This window comes from Sciurus carolinensis, chromosome 7 (genome assembly GCF_902686445.1).
Source record: "Sciurus carolinensis chromosome 7, mSciCar1.2, whole genome shotgun sequence".
NCBI lineage: Eukaryota > Metazoa > Chordata > Mammalia > Rodentia > Sciuridae > Sciurus > Sciurus carolinensis.
The window spans coordinates 53,026,537-53,049,462 of record NC_062219.1 but is presented as its reverse complement, the minus strand read 5'-3'; the positions used below and the strand labels follow the sequence as shown (position 1 = coordinate 53,049,462).

Sequence of the window (22,926 nt, the reverse complement as noted above, 5' to 3'; positions counted from 1 at the left end):
AAAAGACCCAACAATATGCTGCCTTCAAGAGACTCATAGGAAAAGACATTCACAGACTGAAGGTGAAAGACTGAGGGAAAAAAAAAAAATCACATATATGGACTGTGTAAAAAAAACAGGGGTATCCATCCTCATAACAGATAAAGTGTCAAGCCAAAGTCAGTCAGAAGGAACAAGGAAGGACATTTCATACTGCTTAAGGGAATCATACATCAACAAGACATAACAATCATAAATATTTATGCCCCAAACAATGGAGCATCTATGTAAATTTAACAAACCCTTCTCAATTTCAGGCATCAAATAAACTACACACATTAATACTGGGTGACTTTAACACACCTCTCTCACCACTAGATAGATCTTCCAAACAAAAACTGAACAAAAAGAAACTACAGAACTCAATAATACAATCAATAATTTAAACTTAGATATGCATAGAATATTCCATCCATCAATGAGTGAGTATAATTTCTTCTCAGCAGCACATGGATCCTTCTCTAAAACAGACCATATGTTATGCCACAAAGCAACTCTTAGCAAATACAAAAAAATAAGACATATTCCCTTGCATTCTATCAGATCATAATAAAATGAAATTAGAAATCAATGATGAAATAAAAAATAGAAGCTACTCCAACACCTGGGGACTAAATAATAGACTATTAAATGATGTATAGATAGCAGAAGACATCAGGGAGAATATAAAAAAATTCTTAGAGGTAAACAAGAATGCCAATACAACATATCAAAATTTCTGGGACACTATGAAAGCAGCACTATGAAAGTTCATTGCATTGACCTCGTTCAATAAAAGAATAAAAAGTAAACAAATAAATGACCTAACATTACATCTCAAAGCCCTAGAAAAAGAACAGATCAACACCAAAAGTAGGAGAAGAGAGGAAATAATTAAAATCAGAACTGAAATCAATGAAATTGAAACAAAAAAAAATTGAAAAAATTGACAAAAGTTGGTTCTTTGAAAAAATAAACAAAATTGATGAACCCTTAGCCACACTAATGAAGAGAAGGAGAGAGAAAAATCACATTACTAAAATTCATGATGAAAAAGGAAATATCACAACGGACACTACTGAAATACAAAATATAATTAGAAGCTATTTTGAAAATGTGTACTCCAACAAAATAGAAAATCTCAAAGACAATGACAAATTTCTAGATACATATGATCCACCAAACTGAATCAGAAGGACATACACAATTTAAACAGATCAATTTCAAGCAATGAAATAGAAGATACCATCAAAAGTCTACCAACCAAGAAAAGCTCAGGACCAGGCGGATTCTCAGCCGAGTTCTACAAAACCTTCAAAGCAGAACTAATACCAATACTCCTCAAAGTATTCCATGAAATAGGAAAGGAAGAAATCCTTCCAAGCTCATTCTAGGAAGCCAGTATCACCTTGATACCAAAACCAGACAAAGACACATCAAGGAAAGAAAACTTCAGACCAATATCCCTGATGAACATAGATGCAAAAATTCTTAACAAAATTCTGACAAATCACATACAAAACATATTAAAAAGATAGTGCACCATGATCAAGTGGAGTTCATCCCAGGGATACAAGGTTGGTTCAACATCTGAAAATCAATAAATGTAATTCATCACTTAATAGACTTAAAGTTAAGAATCATATGATGGGGCTGGGGAGATAGCTCAGTTGGTAGAGTACCTGCCTTGCAAGCACAAGGCCCTGGGTTCAATCCCCAGCACCGCAAAAAAAAAAAAAAAATCATATGATCATTTCAATAGACACAGAAAAAAAATTTGATAAAATACAGCACCACTTCATGTTCAAAATACTAGAAAAATTAGGGATAGTAGGAACATACCTCAACATTGTAAAAGCTATCTATGCTGAGCCCAAGGCCAACATCATTCTAAATGAGAAAAACTGAAAGCATTCCCTCTAAAAACTGAAACAAGACAGGGATGTCCTCTTTCACCCCTTCTTTTCAATATCATTCCTGAAACTCTAGCTAGAGCAATCAGACAGATGAAAGAAATTAAAGTGATTCAAACAGGAAAAGAAGAACTCAAACTATCACTATTTGCTGATGACATGATTCTATATTCAGAGGATCCAAAAAATTCCACAAGAAAATTTCTAGAACTAATGAATGAATTCAGCAAAGTAGCAGGATATAAAATGAATACTCATAAATCTAATGCATTTCTATTCATAAGTGATGAATCCTCTGAAAGAGAAATTAGGAAAACTATCCCAATCACAATAGCCTCAAAAAAATAAATAAATACAATACTTAGGAATTGATCTTACAAAAGAAATGAAAGACCTCTAACAAACTACAGAACACTAAAGAAAGAAATTAAAGAAAACCTTAGAAGATGGAAAGATCTTGCATGTTCTTGAATAGGCAAAATTAATATTGTCAAATGGCCAGACTACCAAAAGCACTATACAGATTCAATGCAACTCCTATTAAATACCAATGACGTACCTCATAGAAATAAACAAAGCAAACATGAAATTCATTTGTAAAAATAAGGGACCCAGAATAGCCAAAGCAATCCTTAGTAGACCTTAAACTATACTACAGAGCAATAGTAACAAAAATGGCATGGTATTGACACCAAAATAGACATGTAAACCAATGGTACAGAATAGAAGACACAGAAATGAACCTACGTAAATACAGTTATCTCATACTAGACTGTGGAGGTTTCAGTTATGACCTACGTGGATAAGGGAAGGGTTAACTACCAAAGGACAGTGGTGCCGGCAATAAATAATCACCAATAAACTTATCTAATCAATAAACACACAAGAGTCAATACTCTTTTCAAAAGGAAGTGGGTGTGATGGATAGGGCCATATCAGATCTGGCCTCCAACAACATGGAGAACCCCACTTTCACCTTAATTTATAGTTACACATGTAAAAGGGGCCCTGGACCAGGAGGGGCTTCTTCTGTGAGGAACAGGATAGAGTGGAGTTAGGGAAGCCATTTGCTTAGGGAAACTAGCACATCCCCCAGATGGTAAGCCACTCCCACACAGGGCCATTTACTCCCCAGGGGTCTGGAATAGTCTCTTATGGCAGACAGTTTGGGGAGTCAGGCCTCTGTATCCCATGGCTCAATCAAGTCTGATTCTGCTAGATATGGATGGCTCCCCACACTAGACAAAGGTGCCAAAAACATACAATGGAGAAAAGATAGCCTCTTCAACAATGTGCTGGCAAAACTGGAAATCCATATGCAGTAAAATGAAATTAAACCCCTATCTCTCACCCTGTACAAAACTCAACTGAAAATGGATCAAGGACCTAGGAATTAGACCAGAGGTCCTGCACCAAATAGAAGAAAAAGTAGGCTCAAAACTTCATCATGTCAGCTTAGGACCAGACTTCCTTAACATGACTCCCAGAGCACAAGAAATAAAAACAAGACTCAATAAATGGGATGAATTCCAACTAAAAAGCTTTTTCTCAGCAAAGGAAACAATAGAGTTAAGAGAAAGCCTTCAGAGTGGGAGAAAATCTTTACCACACACACTTCAGATAGAGCACTTTAATCTCCAGAATTTATAAGGAACTCAAAAAAACAACACTGAAAATACAAATAACCCAATCAATAAATGGGCTAAGGAACTGAGCAGATATTTCACAGAAGGTATACAATCAACAAATATATGAAAAAATGTTCGACATTTCTAGTAATTAGAGAAATGCAAATCAAAACTACTCTGACTGGGGATATAGCTCAGTTGGTAGCATGCTTGCCTAGCATGAACAAGGCAAGGCCCTGGGTTCAATTCCCAGCACCACCACCAAAAACAAACAAACAAACAAAAAAAAAAAACTACCCTAAGTTTTCATCTCATTCCAATTAGAATGGCTATTATCAAGAATACAAGCAACAACAGGTGTTGGCAAAGATGTGAGGGGAAAAGGTACACTCATACATTGCTGATGGGATTGCAAATTGGTGCAGCCACTTTGGAAGCAGTATAGAGAATCCTTAGAAAACTTGGAATGGAACCACCATTTAACCCAGTTATCGCAATTCTTGGTCTATACCCAAAGGACTTAAAATCAGCATCCTACAGTGACGCAGCTATATCAGTGTTTACAGCAGCTCAATTCACAATAGCTGGATTGTGGAACCAACCTAGATACCCTTCAATAGATGAATGGATAAAGAAACTGTGGTATATATACAAAATGGAATTTTATTCAGTTATAAAGAAGAATGAAATTATGGCATTTGCAGGTAAATGGATGGAGCTGGAGAATATCATGCTAAGTGAGATAAACCAATCCCAAAAAAGCAAAGGTCAAATGTTTTCTCTGATAAGTGAATGCTGATACATAACGGGGGGAAGGGGGGAGTTCTAAGGGAAAAATGGATTGTGTAGAGAGAAATGTGGGGAGGGGCAGGGGGTAGGAAGGATGGTGGAATGAGACAGACATCATTATTCTATGTACACATATGACTATGTGAATGGTGTGACTCTACATCATGTACAACCAGAGAAATGAAAAGTTGTACTCCATTTGTGTATAATGAATCAGAATGCATTCTGCTGTCATGTATAACTAAATAGATCAATCAATTTAAAAAAAAGAAAACAGAATACTATAAGTTAACTGCGGAGCTGGGGGATAGGAAAGCTAACATTTCACTATATATACCCTTTATTTATTTGGTTTTAAATATATGCAAATCTTAATTTCACTGAATAAAATTTAAAATTCTTTTTTTAAAACAAAATCAAAAAAATAATAATCTAGAAGACTGCTAAAAATTCAGTAAGTGTTCTGCCCAAACAAGCAGATACCATAAGCAGGAAAACAACAATCCAAAACTATAGTTCATATCAGTTAGTACCATATCATATAAAATGTACTTTTTTCTAGAGCCAGACTATCTATTGCATTATTTTCTTTAATCAACTGAAATCACATCTCATTCAAAGTATTGTTGGATTTTTTTGGTTTTGGCTTTTATTTTATTTTATTGGGGGGGGGTGGTACTGGGGATTGAACCCAGGGTCACTCAACCACTGAGCCATATCCCCAGTCCTTTTTTTTTTCTTTTTTTTTTTTTTTAATTTAGAAACAGGGTCTCACTGAGTTGCTTAGGTCCTTCAAATTGCTGAGGCTGGCCTTGAACTCTCAATCCTCTTGCTTCAGCCTCCCAAGCCGCTGGGATTACAGATGTGCACCATCACATCCAGCTGCTATTTGGTTTTTGGTTTTGTATTGTTATTGCTATTTTAGTAGATCTCTAATTAAAGTCTCTGATACAAATAACTTTTTGACAACCCAAAAATGTTTAAAATATGTTAATTAACAACAAAGTCCAAAAGATTCCTGGAAAAAAACATTATTTTGTCTCTCAGCTGGATCTCACAAAATTTCCATATACATGTTTGCCAACCACATATTATTCTTGCTTATAGTCTTGAAAAGACTGCAAATTCACCCATTAATGTGAAAAATAATTATTATTCAAAACCCAAGTTCAAGTTTTGGGATAGAACCTCTACAAATATTTTCTAAAAGATAAAGCAAGGTTGGGGCTCTGATACATTAATTTAAATTCTTCATTTAATAAAATCCTCAATACTATTGTGTGCTTGGTTCTGGGATAGGATAGTGAAAAAGATAGTCTAATTCATAGTTCAATTATGCCACTGATCCAGTAGTAATATTCTGAAATTAAGGAACCATGAATCTACTTAATGATACTATCACTGAGCGGGCATTTCTCCATCTTTGCTAAGAATCATGTGAAACTACCAGATGCTTTACTGAAGTTACTCAAGTAACATGAGCACAAACAATATGCCAACACCAAGACTACAAAAATAAGTGAGGTATGAACCTTGCTCTCAAGAAACTCATAATTTCGAAAAAGAGATAAATTATATCTTGACATTCCTCCAATCTACCAGAATAGTAATCCCATAAAAATGAGTCATCCTGTATTTCATCTTCTTACTCTTTGCTACATCCTACTGTAATATTAAAAAACATCTTTTCTCCCTTAGTGTTTACGAGTTACAAATATTTACAGACTTATGTCTCTTCTTCACTGTTTCTCAGTCAAGATGAATATACTTAGCAGTCCTTCTTTCCTTTTAAAAGCAATCCCTTTATTTAAGTAATCTTTTGGGGGATTTCATTTAAATTCTCTACTATTGCATTAAATTATAGGATCCAAATCTAATAATTAAAACATTGCTCTAGATATGAAGCCAATCATGATGAAAAACATCAACCTTTTTAATGATGTAATGCTATGTGAAATCCAAAACACTGGCTGTAGTTTTAGATTATTACACTGAAAATTTTAAATTTTGTTTGGATTTTTCCAGGTTTCTCATGTCAAGTGAAAATTTAGAAATGGTAAATATTCTGACACAGTTGTGACTAACAAATAGTAAAAAAAACAGATTTCTTTTAGCAATAGGAAATGGTGCATAAAAAAAAATCTCTCCATTGACTAAAATAGCAACTCTACTCTTAAACTCATAAACAAAGTTTTTTCAAATATTTCCATCATTCTCCTTTTAATATTATATTCATATTTTGTATTTCTTTTATCTACAGAATAACAAATCTTCTACTTCTGAAAATTTTGGCAAAACCATAACAATATGGTCCAGATATCAGGATTTCTGGTGAGTGAAAAGAATTATGGAGACTATCCCACACTAGATGGTTCAAGGTTTCAAGTGAGTTACTTACTTGAGCAGCAGAGTCATTCAGTTAATGTATGGATTAAATATAAATAAGCACTACACTAAGAAAGAATCACACTCAAAACACATTTTCAACATTTCATCCATCCTATGGGCAAGGTAATAATTATCATGGGTGATGTTTAGCAAAAGGAAAAATTCCATTCTGTTCTTCACAAATCTTTTGATGACTTAAAATAAGTCAACAGACTCCCCAAACTCCATATTCTGGTATTTACAGCCTGTTTTAATCAGTTCCAAACAACATATTTCCAGTCTTATACTACTCCAATTATCCACATGTGAGCCAGGCAGAACTATAACCGTTCCAAGACAATACAAGTGCTTTCTTGCTCAGCTATTTTGTATCTAAAACTCCTCTAAATCTCCCAATTCTACGCATCCTTCGAAGTCTAACTCAAATGCCACTTGCTTTCTAAAGCTACCCCTATCACCCAACTAGAACCTCTTCTGATGTTGAATAGCATTTGGTCTGTCCTATTGTGTAGCCACAATCACATTCTCACACCTATTTCATAGTGTAATTGTGTGTATGTCATATTCCTTCTCTTGGACTATAAGCACTTAAGAAGGTCTTTGATGCAGTCATATCTGTACTGTCCCTATCCCTTTCTATTTTACACACAAAAAAATAATAAATATCCACTGAGGACAGTATGTTCAAATTCTTGATCAAAAATGCCATAATAATCAACATTTTCACTGGTAATTCATTCTCTGAGAAAATATTTCCTCAACACCTATTGTATACAGGGATAGTGACATACAAAAAGGATGAGACAACAGATCCTGCCCGCTCAAGAAGTTTATAATCTAGGAGGAAATCTAAGAAATCTATATACATAAATACTAAAAGAATATAGATAAAATATAATAAGAATCAATAACAAGGAGAGACTATGTCTAAGTGAAAATAGATATGAGGTAAGTTTTAAAATTTGTGCTAAGCTCTGAAAGACAGGTAGTATTTGGATATGTAGAGGAACAGCGAAGAGTTTTAAGACAGGGGAATAAAGGTCATCGAGGCAGGAAAACTCAAAAGGATACAGAAAACAACCAATAATTAAATAGTACAATATATATAAAAAATGGCAGAGACAAAAATTTTAAAGGCAGTTAGAGCTATATGTGGTAAGACACTGAAAGACAAATAAGAAACTAGAACTTTAATCCACTGATAAACTATTTCAAAGTTCCTGAACAGGGCGACATAAATAGTGAGTGGGTCAAATATAGACTGGAGGGGAAAGAGATTATTAACAAGGAAATAAGCTAAGAGGCCATTACCATAATACTAGAAAGGAATGAGGTATTTGGGATGGTAATAGATAAATGAAAGAGATAATTTAGCAATGACACTAAAATAACTTGACAAGTTTGGAATGTGGAATGCAAAGAAGAGTTTGCAAAAAAGGTAAAAGATGTTGCTAGTCTAGGAGGTGGGTGTTGCCATAACCGTAAAAGAGGATACTAAACCAGCAGCAAGTTTGGATGGGAGAAAAATTAGTCCTAGTCATAGTGAATTTTATCAGGTGATATCACAAATAAAATGTGTTAAACTATGCTGTTTAGAACAAAATACGTAATTTCAAAAATGAAAGAAAACTCAAATTAATTACTCCTCAGCAAAAGGATTCCAATCAATGATTTAAACATAATTATAACCATGAAAATATAACTCACAGAGGTTAAACTAAGTGTACAGCAAATTAAAATCTTAACACCATTTATGAGATTACTCTACAAGAACTTCATATACCTAAGAACCATTTTTAAACATGATCATTCATGGATAATAGGTGGAAGTCTTGAAGAAGCTTACAGTTAAAAATGATACAGTGAAATCCTTCTGTTAAAATAGTAAATGCATATTTTGTAGTCACTATCATCTAGAAGAGACAGTCAAGTTAAATGTCTAGGCCTAAGTGACAGAGTACCAAGAGATATTCACTTATCTCTTTATATTTTCATTCCTTTCTGTAATAAATATGTCTCCTTGGTTAATAAAACTGAAACCTACCTAGATTTATCCCTAGCACATCCCTAAAATTCTCAAAAGCCTAAAAAATAAATGATCACAAATTCACTCTTGGAGTAGGGGTGCCAAATAAAATCTCCAGTGATCAACTCATGAGGATTATAACTATTCATTACTCATATGGTCTTAAGAAAAAACAAACAGGGTTTGTGTCCCTGTCCAGACACCAAAAACCAAAAAGAAAAGAAAGTGCTGGGCATGGTAGCACAGACTTGTAATCCCAGCTATTGAGGAGGCTGGGGCAGAAGGATTGCAAGTTCAAGGCCAGCCCCAACAACTTAGTGAGACTGTCTTAAAGTAAAGTAAAATAAAGGACCAGGGGTGTAGCTCAGTGGTAGAGAGCCCCTGGGCTCAATCTTTAGCAAAGAAGGGAGAAAGGGAGGGAGGAAGGAAAAAGAGGGGGGGACTCATCAATATAAATTAAAATAAAAATGTAAAAATGAATATCTAGCATACAATTTGATATTAACAAATGTTTGCTGTAGGTACAATGAATAAAAAATCAAATTTGAACATTTGAATTGTGGCTAATTTGTCTAATCATATTTTGCCTGTTAGGTATATTTATTCATTTCTTTTTTATTAATGATAATTACAACATTCTTTTCACAATTTGCAATTTCCTTATTTTAGTTTAGGTCTTAAGATAAAAAATGAGAACTCAGTCTTATTAATGTTTCTCTGATAATGAGCAATAATATGAAGAACAACCTGAACTGAAATGTACTTGTCTCACATATAACTACTCCATTAAAATTATACACCAATCATTTGTTAAAAATCAGTGAAATATTATATACCAAATGTTAATAAAGGTAATATTTTGATTTTAGATTTACATGTAATTTTTATTCCTTCTTTTTCTGCTTATGTATAACTTCAAAATTTTCTATAGTTAATATTATTACAATTATACCAAGAAGAAAAGATTTTGCTAAAAAAGGAAGAAAAGACATATCGATGAATTTTAAAGAAGCACTTACCAGGTCTCTGTGAAGCACCCAGTTTGCGTGGAGGTAATGGATACCATCAAGAATCTGGTAAAGTAATGATTTAACCATAGATCTTGGCAACTGCATGGGCTTTTTATTTGCTTTTGATGCACGGTGAAACTTAATAATATGCTAAAAATTTAAAAAATACTATAATGATATATAGTCTTTAATAATATCTATGCTAATAAAACACAATTGAGGCTGTAATAAATGCTCTATATTTTACAATTACTTTTTAAATAGCCAAGAACACAAAGAAAAAAATTTGAATAACAAGGTCAAGCAAATAATCTATTTTGAGGGGGTAAATGTGACCATGTTAATGGCAGGTTATAATGATTAGATTTACTGAAATCATTAAAAAGGACCAAAAGGTTAAAATACTGATATTTAAATGCCTGCCTAAAAACAGTATTAGTCATATTCTCTGCAGACAGAATGCAATATTAAAAAGAAGAAAAACTAAAATCTGTTCTATTCTATAAAAAGTTAGTACTTGTGAATTTGGGTAACATCACTGAGTATGTGCATATTGGAATTATTGGGAAAAGTCCACCTCCTTTTGGCACAAAATGAAGATGTATTCCTAGGAGTTAATATTAAATAGGAAATAATTAGAAAGGAGGGAGGAAAACAGGGAATTTAATCCTATTAAAATAAGTACAACCAGAACATGATTTTCAAATTTTTACAGCCATATTATATTGCAGTTTGCAATAACACTGCAATGGAAGAGCAGGACTTCTACTTGCCACCTCTAACCCCTACCTCCACTTCCATCCCCATTCCACTCCACCATGCCAAAATGGACACTGAGATCATTTAAAATCCCTATTCAAACAACACTGGTGAAGTTGTCAACAGTGTTCCACTAACTTCAAAATGACAAATGGTATGTAAAATTCTTTATAAGCTGTTCAATAACATTCACTTGACTTTAATAAATAATCAAAATTTTGGTTTTATACTAAAATCAGAGATTTTCAGTACAAATATAAGGAGAGCTGCATACATTCTACTTTTTAAAAGCTACATTTTAAGAAAGAAAAAGAAACAGATAAAATTAATTGTGCACCATATTGGACAGTACATACATTAACAAGTAAACCTCAGGAAAAAAAAAAACAGGGAACATAGGAAAATGGAGAAAATACAATTTATGTCATTATCCATAAAAAGAATTATGAAAAACATGAGGTTCTGATCAGTACCTGCTGTAATAGCATGGCCTCTGGAAGTTCCTTCAACACCTGTGAATCTGTTAAAGTTATTACTAAACAGATTTTTAATTTATATAGATGATAATGCATACCATATTAAATCAAAACTTAATTAGCCAAAATTTAATTGAACTTACTACCAAATTTGAAATATTTTCTTTCAGTGGTTATTCAGATAAAATGTTTAAATGCTCTGATTTCTAATTTAAAATGTTAGAAATTCTAATTTTTTGCTTTTTTCACATTTTGATAAAAACATCCTTAAAATCTATAAAACCACACATACATGTCTATATAGTGGACCCAGGTTTAATGGCAAAATGCTACAAGAGGTTGACCTTAACTTGGAAACTATTCACAAGTATATACCTTATTAGATCTGAACAAACGTACACATCAAGAGTAATTTTCACTACACATATTAGCAAATTGTCAATAATTATTTGCATAAAAATACAATCTCACTCATTAAAATTTTCTCAAGTAAAACTTCTGAGCATTACAAATATTGTCTTCTCAATAAATGTTAGTTTATTGCTCAGCTTCTTATGAAATCAACACTTATATTCATTACATTTATTTTGAACTCCCATTAACAGCAAGTTTTCCTTTCTGTGCATTAGCAGTATGATATTGCTTACATATGTTCCATACCTATTATAAAACAATCCTAAGTAAAAAGTGAGTTTAGACTTACCCACAAGTCATGTTCTGCATAATCAAACAGTAGCCACACCTTCCTGTCACTGTGAGAAAGGAACACCTTCTGCAATGCGATCACATTAGGGTGCTTCAATTCTCGCAAAAGCTGAATGCAAGAGAAACAGAGGGATCACTATCTTGTTAGAACAGGAAATTATGTATTTCTTATAACTTAAGAATAAAATTTCTGACAATTTGGAAAACTTAAGTAAGCAAAATGGAAATAAAAAAATAGTGTCCCAAATACCATTACTCAGAGATTAGCTTTATCAACACCTTATTGTATTGTTTGTGATCTTTTTTCTGCATCTCTATTTAAAATTCAATCACTTTAAATAGTAAAACATAATACAGTGAATGAAAGTAATAATGTATCACAATATATTTTGGTATGTGTATCTTTTCTTACTACAGGAACAGCTACTTGGGAGACAGAAATCATATATTTATATTGTTTGTATCCACACTAACACAGTACTAGTGTACAACAAATAATTAACAAAGGGAGAGAGAGATTTAACAATTCCTATACTTATCCATGTCTAGAATATGTGGTTAAGGATTTTGAAAAGAGTATTGAGTATAAAGGAATGATTCTCATGCCCATGGATAAAAATTGGATTTGATAAGTTACTATAGTTTGAATTCTGAATGTGCCCCAAAGTCCCATGTGACCCCAGCCAACAGCACTATTGGGAGAGTAGCAGAACCTTTTAGGGGTCTAGTAGAAAGAAGTTAAGTCATTGTGGGTGTGCCCTTGAAGGGGATATTGAAACCTTGACCACTCCACTCTCCTCTCTCTTCCTTGGCTTCTTGGCAGCCACAAGATAGGCCTCCTCTGCCATATGTTCCTGCTATAAAATACTGGGCCACCTACCACAAGCCCAAAGCAACAGGACCAAGCAACCATGGAACAAAATTTCTGAAACCATAACCCAAAATAAACCTTTGCCCTTATTAAGTTGATTATCTAAGCTGTTTGTCACAGTGACAGAAAGATAACACAGAAGAGATCCTATAAACAGAAAAAAAAAAAAAAGAATAGGCCTTCACAGTGCAAGCTTCATAGCTATGTTCTAACAGTAACAAGGGAAGATAGATCAGATTTATCAAGTGAAATTTTAGCATTTGGCATATAACAGGCAGTTGCTTGATAAAATATTTAGTAATGATGACATTAACTGCTCAAGGTAAAAGCCTTATGAATATGCCCTCCTCAGACTGTCCATAAATCAGAGTTCAGATTTAATAAGGTAGACAGAAATTATATTCAATTTGATAAATATTTTTATGTCTTTTAAATACAAACCTCTGGGGAAGCTAAAAAAGGGAAAAGGAAGAAAACCTCTATTGAACTTTTTCTTTTTTTGTTTTGTTTATTGGCCACTTTTTATATACAAGACGATTATCTACAAATATTTTTATCATTAAATTCTAATAACAACTCTACTTCACAAAGAAGCTGAGGTTCAATATGATAAAAATAATTTGACCAACAGCTAGATGAGAAGGGGTTTGGATTTAAACAGATCTGCCTGACTCCCAAGTCCATGTTTTTTTTCCACTAGAACAAAAGTCTTTATCTTCAATTCCCACAATGCAGTAGGAAAGACAGACATAAATAGATCAATGAGGCAAAGAAAAATAAATTGCTTATTCAAATAATTTGAAATGAGTAAAATGTACTTTAAGTGCCTGTACTTGAATCATTTTAAAAAAAAACATCTGAACTCCATCTCTGAAATTTTTATAAACTTCCCAGTATTTATTTCTTTACTATTTTCAGTGACAGATTAACTATTACCTCAATTGTCTCATTTTGGTTCTGTACTTGAGCTCTTTCTGATCATCTATACCTCAACAACCTTGCCTGAAAATGCTCTGCCAGTTTTAAGTTGGGCATGATTCCAGGATATGATTCTCCAGGTTCTGCCTCCAACCCACATGCCATGGGACACAACTAACAGGTAAGAGCTCAGGTGTGCTGGGCTGGCTCCAGTGCATCATCCACTTTTCACAGTTTGCCTCAGGGTTCTATCCATATTTCCTTTTGGGTCTAGGTGGGGAAGGAAAAGCTGGAAGGGAAATGACCAGGGAAGACATGAGTAGTCCTACTCCCTTGGGCATGGAGATAGGGAAAGCAGGTGGGCATGGAGATAGGGAAAGCAGGTGCTCAGCTATCAGCTACTACTGCCTAAGATATGTTATGCAATCCTGCTTCTTCCTTCAGAAGCAAGTGTTAGACAAATATGCTCCTAACTAGTTGCATTTTGGAAGGATGCAGACATATATCCAGAAAGTTTATTAGTTTTGAATGCTTTAAGCTTTCTGACTCTGTCAAATAACATTTAATGACCCCATTGTGGTGGCCAGCTTTGGAGCCACTAGGCCCTGGTAAGAGGTCTTATCCCAGTCACTTTCTTTGTGACTCTTTGGTATTGATAAAGTATTTGCCTTTAAGTCTCCACCCAAAATATGTTCTCTTTGTAGCCTGAAGTATAATGGGAAGGTGAAACTCCACTTCTGCATCTAAATCAGACTCCTGAAACACCAAACACTGGCACAGACCCCTGAGTCCTGGACCTCACTTGTCTGGTAGAGGTGGCATCACATATAGCAATATTTAACCATGGCCTCTAAAAGATTATGTTTCTCTGTAACTACAAATTGTTGGTCTTTCTACAATAAATCCATTTTAAGTCCCATGTTAAAAATTATTTTGAATAAATAGTACATTTATGTCATTCAAAAAATCAAAAGTGCCAGGCACAGTATTAGCAGCTCAGGAGGTTGAGGCAGGAGGATCAAAAGTTCAAAGTCAGCCTCAGCAAAAGCATGGCAACTCAGTGAGACCTTGTCTCTAAATAAAATACAAAATAGGGCTGGGGATGTGGTCGAGTGTCCCTGAATTCAATTCCTGGAACCACAATCCCCCAAAATCAAAAGCACATAAAGGATATATATGGAAATATCTCACTACTAATCCTTGCATTTCCTCAGGGTGAAAACTTTTACTAGTTGCTTGTTAATCCTTCCAATGTTTCTTTATGCAAATAAAAGCAAATATGAAAATATATTTTATCCTCCCTTAGTTACATAAGAGATATTATAATATGCACACTGTTCCGTACCCGTTTTTATAGACTTCTCTCACTACCAGTACAGTATCAGTATATAGAAATCTTTCTTGCTCATTTTTATAGCTGCATGTTATTTCTTGGTCACCTTTTCATTGTGGTAAAATTCACCATTTTAATCATTATTAAGTATATGATATAGTGGGATTAAAGTACATTTTCCATTATCATGCATCCATCACCACTATACATCTCCAGACTTTTCCATCATCCTGAACTGAAATTCAGGACCATTAAAACCTTCCTGTTTCCCTCTTTCCCAAGACTGGTGGTAGCCATATTCTACTTTGTGTCTCTGTTTTCAACTCTTCTAGGTACCTCATGTAAGAGTTATCATATAGAATTTGCTCTTTTGTATTTAGCTTCTTTCCCTTCATATAATCTTTTTGAGGTTCATTCATGTTATAGTACATATAAGAGTTCCATTCCACTTGAAGGCTGCATAATTGCATTGTACATAGGTACATATATAACTATCCCTCATTGTACATTTAGGTCATTTTCGCCTTTTGGCTGCTTTGAATACTGATATACAAATATCTTTCAATCTTCACTTTCAATTCTTTTTTATATACACCCAGAAATGGAATTGTTAGATCTATTTAATTTTTGAAGAACTGCCATATACGTCACCTTTTAATATGACATACATGGAGGAAGAGTATTTTCTTATTTAGCAATATCCTTTCCATGCCTTGTTATGCTTTTTCTACTCTATAGGCCTATAAGTCACTAAATATCAATGTCACCAAATGCATTAACTCCCAAATGTTTATTTCTAACCCACATGTCCTCCCTAGACTCCAGTTATGTGTATCCAACTAGACCAACATCTCTACATGAAGATTTAAATGCCAAAACAGAAGTTGTGATCTCTACCTCAGTTACTCACTATTCCCTTTTAATAGCAACCCCATCATTTCATTTACTCAAAAACCTCATCTGTTTTATTTTTAGTGTTACCTCTTCAGTAAGACTTTCTTTGCCCTTCTATTTAAAACTGTAACCACTCTTCTGAACCTTTTTTTTGCAGCACATACTACCATTATCAAATATACTACAGATTTATACCCCTTATCTACAATCCTAAAGAACTCAGAAAACCAAAGCTTTCTATTAACTCACATAGGAAGATTTCTACTTTAATGGAAGAAAAATACTTTGTCAAGGATTCATGTCAGTTTTAGATACTTCTGATTCTATGGAAGCTACTTCACAACCTGTATATTATAGGTAACTGGAAGCAATGCAGAATAATTCTTGTCTATAGGCATGCAAATTCTGTGCTGTTCAGTAGAGGTTCATTGGGTCTCCCCTTCACAGAAGAAGCAAGTTTTGCCTCAATTTTGCATATTCATTTCAATATTCCTGATCTATGTCTGTTCTAAGAACTCTCCTTTGAAGAAGTTATAAAATTGGCTTGGTTCCTTCATTTAAAAAGTTAAATAAAATTTTTTAAAATGTGTTCATTCTGTACCTGTATAATGGAACTTTACATTTTCAAATATTATCCTTTAATACTCATTAAACAAATATCTCACTTGAACTGACATGAAGTAGTTCACAAGTTATATACTGTCTGTCTCTCTTCATCTACATTTAAGCTTGACAAAGACAGAATTTTGTGCTTTTTAAGTTCCCAGTGCTTAAAATGATACCTAGCACTAATTAAGTACTTGCTATTTGTCAAATGAATTAAATCTACTGAACGTACCTTACAAAACAAACCAGTAAATGGTTTGTAACAAAATATTGCTACCCTTTCAGAAATTAGTTGCTTTCAAAAGATGTTCTGAATGATTTTGCTTTTAACAGTTGAATAGATTACACTCAAAATAGTAATTGCAAGGACATTTAATTATTCACATTTATTTTAGGTCTAAAAAGGAATAGCTCTCTCAATTAACACCTCCTCTATCACAAATGTAATACGTAAGATAATCAACTTAAAAAGTGGAAAGTTTATTTTGCAATATGGTTTCAAAAGTTTTGTCTCTGGCCATGTTGCTTTGGACCTGGGGAAAGACAGTATATCGTGGCAGAAGCACATGGCAGAAGAGGCTTGTTTATCTCATGCTGGCTGGAAAACAAAAAGAGAGGAAGATGTTGTGGTCCCAATATCCCCTTCAAAGGTATGTCCCCAATGACCTAACTTCCTCCTAGTAGACTCCATCTACTAAAGATTCCACTCCTCCCAATAGCACCACAGGTTAGGAACGAAGTCTTCAACATAGGAACCTTTGAGGGGTCCAAACTATAACAAGAATATATTCATTATTCCTATTTAATTAAACAAACAACAAAAAAGCAAACTTTTTACCATAATTACTAAAACAAATGAACAATAAATAACCTAAATGTTCAATATAAGAAAACTGGTAATTATCGTATATCCAATATTGTAGCCTCAAATACAGCCACTTAGTTTTCAATTACATGAAAAAGTCTTATGCTATAATGTTGTGATGCAATATAAAAGCTATAAAATGTAAAATGGGAAGCAAACCGAAATACTAATAGTAGTTATTTGTGTGTATAAAATATGGGATTTTTATTTCTTTCATTTTTTCTATTAACAAGCTTTCTACCATGAACATTACTCCTAATTCTAAAAAACACAAATGCACACCCCAAAAGAAAGTCTTTCCCTGCAGAAATGCACCCACCAAAGAGGATACCATCTTACTATCTCAGTGTGTCATGCAGTTATCTGAGAAGGTTCACAATGCAAGGTGATGGTCATGATGAGTTTCCCTATCTTGGCAAAATCAAATTTTACCTTGGACTTCAACCTCTTGTCTCTCAAATATTTGTTCAACGTGACATCATACAACTACAAATAGGTTTAATCCTATTTAAACAGCCGTTAAGTAGACCATGATTTTCCTGTAACCCACACTAAATGCTAACATTTTCCTGTGCCAGAAACAGCATGGTAGCATATCCCAATGAAGTATAATGAAGAATATTCAATGTACATGCCAATGTTTTATTGATCCCCTTTTCAAGTCATGTAAGAGTATAAAAAATATAGTAATGTAACATATAATAATGTAAAGTTAGAACATACAGTAATGTAAAGTTAGAATCCTAAAACTTTTTTTCTCTAAGGTACTATTTAGGATCCTAATTCATTAGAAATTCTTTTGCTAAACTAAAAATTCCAGAATTAATTGTATTTTTATCCACTCATCTTTCTTCCTCTTTTATTCTCCACTTTCTGTTCTTCTCCAAGTTTATGATACCCCCATGGGTTCCAGATTCCTTTTTCAAGGGGATTCTAAATCCATTTACACTTTAATAACTCACCTCAAAGTAATTCAATTTTCTATTCTTGTTTAATCTCTTAAAAATAACAGTATGATTCATATGACCATCAATCTTTCCCCTTGGTGAGAATAGTGTCAATGACTTTATTTTAAAGTAAGCACTGCTGAGTATATCCTTTTTTTTTTTTTTTAATGTAGAACACCCTCTCTTCCCCTCCCAAAGAACTAAAAAATAAACGAAGTAAGGTATTTTACTGTATATTAGGATATCTTCCTAATTCTGAAATACCTCCGTAGTCCTAAAACTGTAATTTAAGAATCGGCATTCTGAAACTTGACATTTTCACCCCTGACGGGTCTTTTAGAAGCTGGTCATTACAAGTATAACAGATATATTGTAACCTTCCAGCAGGTGGCACTCATACTCTGAAAAGGGGTCTATAAGGACAGTAACCCAGACCTGGTTCAAAGTGGCTCCAGATTTTTTGCTTTATTTTACTTCAGTGCCACTACTTAGGTACAAGGCATAAGCTCCAGAGAGGTCAGTGTTCCCCACTGCCACCCAGTAGAAGTGATACTGTAGCAGCATACAAAATGCAAAAATAATAGACTTTAGAATTCACAGATAAGTTTAGAGTCCTGGTGTACTGCAGTATGACGGAAATCAAGTTACCTTACAAACATACACACAGATTCTGTAAGGAATAAATGAATATAAGGAGATAAGTATATAACTCAATGCTTGAAACAGATTAAGCACTTGACAAATTACAGTTATTACTCTGATAATCATCACTATTTATAAGACTATTAGAACTAAATGAGATAATCTACATAGAATGCCTGGTTTATGGTAAATTCTTGATAAACAGTAGCTATTCGACTTAAGAAAGTTACCCACTCAAGGCAGTCAGAGATACTCATCAGAAAGAAATGGACTGCCATGGAAAACAGTATAGCATTTACCTAAAAAGTGCCCTGAAATGCTCCTTTAATATACTGTATAATAATATTATAGCTATATAAAAGCTATTTATATTTTGCAGCAATCTAGTTTTCTCTCTGACTTCAAGTTCTGCATGTACTTAATGAGATGTATTAGATAACTGTATAATAAATAATAAACTATATTTATTATTATCCATAGATTCAAGGTTGAATATCACTTTTCACTCTTTTATCCAACCCACCCTCAACCAATCCTTGTCTGCTTTTTACTTCCTTTGTACCTTTCCATTCATTAAGGCCTTTGCTCTTAATGATCTCTTTCTCTCCAAATCCTATAGGGATTATCTATAGTACTCATAAGAATTTAGTAAATGATCTCTTATATATCCTATCTTTTTTGGTACATATACTATTGTTTTTACATATATAAACTTTATTAAAACTTATATAAAGTGCATATACATTTACATAAAGTGTATATATAAAATTGTAAACTTATATAAAGTATACATATACTTATATAAAGTATATGTAAATTTATATAAAGTATATATACACTTATATTAACTATTTAATAAATTGTATGGTCATTCCATATATGAATATCATCAACACATCAACAAATCCTTTTAGTTGTCTTTTTAAGTCCTCATGTTACCCCAGAAGTCAAAAGTTGCTCAGTGGTTGAGTGCCCCAGAGTTCAATCCCTGGTACCACCGCCCCCCCCCCAAAAAAAAAAAAAAGTTATTCAGGAAGTAGGTTGACCACAGAAAAAGGCTAATTCTGGAAGCCAGGTGGTCAATATGTTTAAGACAGAAAGAGAAGGGGGAGAAAAGACAGCACCTAATATGGTCACAGCAATAAGGACAGGAAAGAGGGCATGGGGGGCAGGGGAAGAGGGGAAAAGAGACCAATAGGATTTACGAATTAATAGAGGGCCAATGATCCTGTATGACAGAGAAGTAGAATTGAGAATCAAGGATAAGCATTACAGGTTTGAGGTGGGGAGAAATGTTGATTTTAGTATCAGACATGATGAATTTGAGATGTTCATGGGGCATACTGATGGTGGTCCTGGTTATCTGGATCTAGAGTTCAGGAGAAAGTGATTAACTGGAGGTAAATATGGAGAAGAGATTGCCCAGAAAGTGTTTTACATGAGAAGGGCAATTAGTACAGATCTCTATGGGAAATGAAAACACTAAAGGACCCAAAGAGACCTTTTAAAAGAAAAAGGATCACACAGACTCAGAATAGCTGCTCAGAGAAGTAGAAGACCCCTTCTCCCAGGAGAGGCTATTATAATGAAAATGAAGGAAAGTATCCTTTCTCCAAGAAGGGAGAACAGAGAATTTCAAGTGTTAAAGAGAAAGACTAATTGGATTTGTCATCCTTTGTTGGAGGTATTTAGGAAGCTTAGAAAATTTCTTGCCCCTGAAACCTTAAATTCCAGGAAGATAGATATCATGTCTGTCTTGTTCATTGTTATTTATTGTACTCAACAAGCCTGGCCATGTGTGGGCACTTAAATATTTTTTTTTAACTAATCTGAAAGTAGAAACAAAGCCACATTTAGAAGAAAAGCTTAACTGCCCTTGATAGTTAATGGTGAAGAGAAACCACATGGCTATAAATGCAGGGGCATTATGGGTTCATGGAGGTGATTTTATATTGCTTTTCTTTATTATAACAGGAAAGACTTCAACATTTGTTAAATATGGAGACAAAAGAATCCATAGAGAAGATAAGATTTCACATATGACCCTTCCAAGATTTGCTAGTTTTAGCCCAAATGAATATCTAATTGATAGAAGATTTTTAAAAAAATTTTAAATGAGTAGAGAGAAAAAAAATCAAGTAAAGTTGGACTAAAATTTGGAATAGAATGGCCTCCATATTAGCAAGAAAGTAGAATAAAATAGTTACTAACCTGCCATCTTTTCCCAGCTTTCTCCCTTCCTTAACTGTTCAACTCACAAACTCTTTAAAGAGGTTCCTTGTAGCAGGGTCAAAATGACACTGTAAAAGTCAGAGGACGGTAAAGGCAAGGTGATAAGGAGAGGGCAAAACTGGGAATGGTGAATGAAGAAGCAGCAACAACTGAAAGATCCCTCAAAAGACACTGAGATGATAAGCATGAGCCTCCATGCCTGGCCCAAGAGGATGTTCTTTAAATCAAGGGTTATGAACATTATTAGTTGGTAAGTAAGCAATATGGTAAGATCCACATCATTAGAAACCAAACCAAACCATGATCTCATATAAATACCCATGGTTTGGAACATCTCAATTCTAAATCTATGGAATCAATTGAAACGTGAGCACTATTTAAAATATATGATCAAACACAATAAATGGCACCGTGTCAGAAGTTGCTCCCCCTCCCCCAACCTCTCTTTTTGCAGGGACAGGATCTCACCATGTTTCCCAGGCTGGTCTTGCACTCCAGGGCTCAAGGTGATCTTCCCACCTCAGCCTCCCAAGTAGTTGGAGCTACAGGTGCATTGCCACCACACCCAGCTAAAAGTTTCTTTTAAACTAAAAATATTTTTCAAAGTATCAACACTGAAGGTCCTTGACCTAATCCTCCAGTATTCACACTGGCTTACTTTGCTTGCATCCTACCTCAGGCAACATCAAATCACCTCTAGGCTGCCCAGTGCACCAGGCTGCCTCATACTATACCTGCTCGGCTGCCAAAAAGGCTTTTAACTCAACCTGCAAATACCTTTAAGCTTCAGTTCAAGCTTCCAGTCTTTTATGAAGCCTTTTCCTATTGGCCACTTTTCACTCTCAACTTCAACTAACCTCTCAAAATACTGACCAGGTATTCATTGATATCCCACTGTCATACAAATGTAACATCTGAGGTTTTAGTTGTTTACTTCTCTCCCTGACCAGGCTACATCTAAGGGTTGGAACCCTTTTAAAAATTTATCTTATTGTTCTCCAGTGCCTAGAACCAAACGACATATACTGTAGACTCAAAACAAAGTCAAATTCAAAAAAGACTACTGTCCAAAGTTTTAGAAATACAAAACCTAAACTATCTACCAAAGTAACACTCCAAAGAGATGTTTACAGCTTTTCCAATTACTGAAATTACTAAATTTGAACCACAGAAATAAGCAATTATAAAACAAAACAAAAAAGTCCAAATAGCAATGTGTACTGTCTTTGCCCAAAACACCAAGGATGCAAGTTAAAACAGAACTCAGTGTATATACTATGTTGTCTTCCCAGATGTAAATGTGATTAAAACTACAATTCTACTTGTAGGAATTCTACTTGTAGTAGTTTTAATTACACTACTGTTTCTCTATTGGCCTTAACTTTACAGATTTCCTATATACTCAAAAATGGTGGTGCAACTCTAAACGGAATGATGAAATTTATATTAGAAGTCACAAATCTTTCATTTATTATGAGTAACTTTTGCTTAATTGGTATATCTTATGTTAATGACTGGGGCACACAGAAAATTTTAAACATTTTTAAATTATTTAAAAAAAAGTGTTCAATACATGATCAGAATCATAAATACAGGAAACCACAAAGAAAATATAAATCACCTGTAATCCAACCAACCAAAATATCTCCAAAACTTTTGCATATGCATATATATATATGTATATATATAAATAAAATAATAGCAATCACTGTGACAAAAGAGCTACTATTTATTATGTTTTTATCACCAGATTATATAGGCACCATGCTAAGCAACACAGACACATTATTCCGTTTAATCTTCAAAACAACTGTGGTAGGTACTTTCTTTTTAACGGCACAGGGGCTTTTATTTATTTATTTTACACCCATTATGTCATGAATTCACAGGGTATAGTTTCCAGCAG

At 34.0% G+C, this 22,926-nt stretch overlaps 1 protein-coding gene across 7 annotated transcripts in view; it reads right to left on the bottom strand.

The window, feature by feature from the left end:
* Cdk19 (cyclin dependent kinase 19) overlaps window positions 1-22,926 on the bottom strand; it is a 159,325-nt gene that overhangs the window by 53,805 nt on the left and 82,594 nt on the right. For 6 of the 7 annotated variants that reach the window (XM_047558141.1, XM_047558146.1, XM_047558145.1 and 3 more), the window contains 2 exons: window positions 11,711-11,821; window positions 9,782-9,922 (listed from right to left, as the gene is read on the bottom strand). In XM_047558141.1, the coding sequence (XP_047414097.1) occupies window positions 9,782-9,922; window positions 11,711-11,821 (252 nt within the window). Of the gene's footprint in view, window positions 1-9,781; window positions 9,923-11,004; window positions 11,052-11,710; window positions 11,822-22,926 lie in introns of all 7 variants that reach the window. The other variant, XM_047558149.1, reaches the window with a different exon arrangement.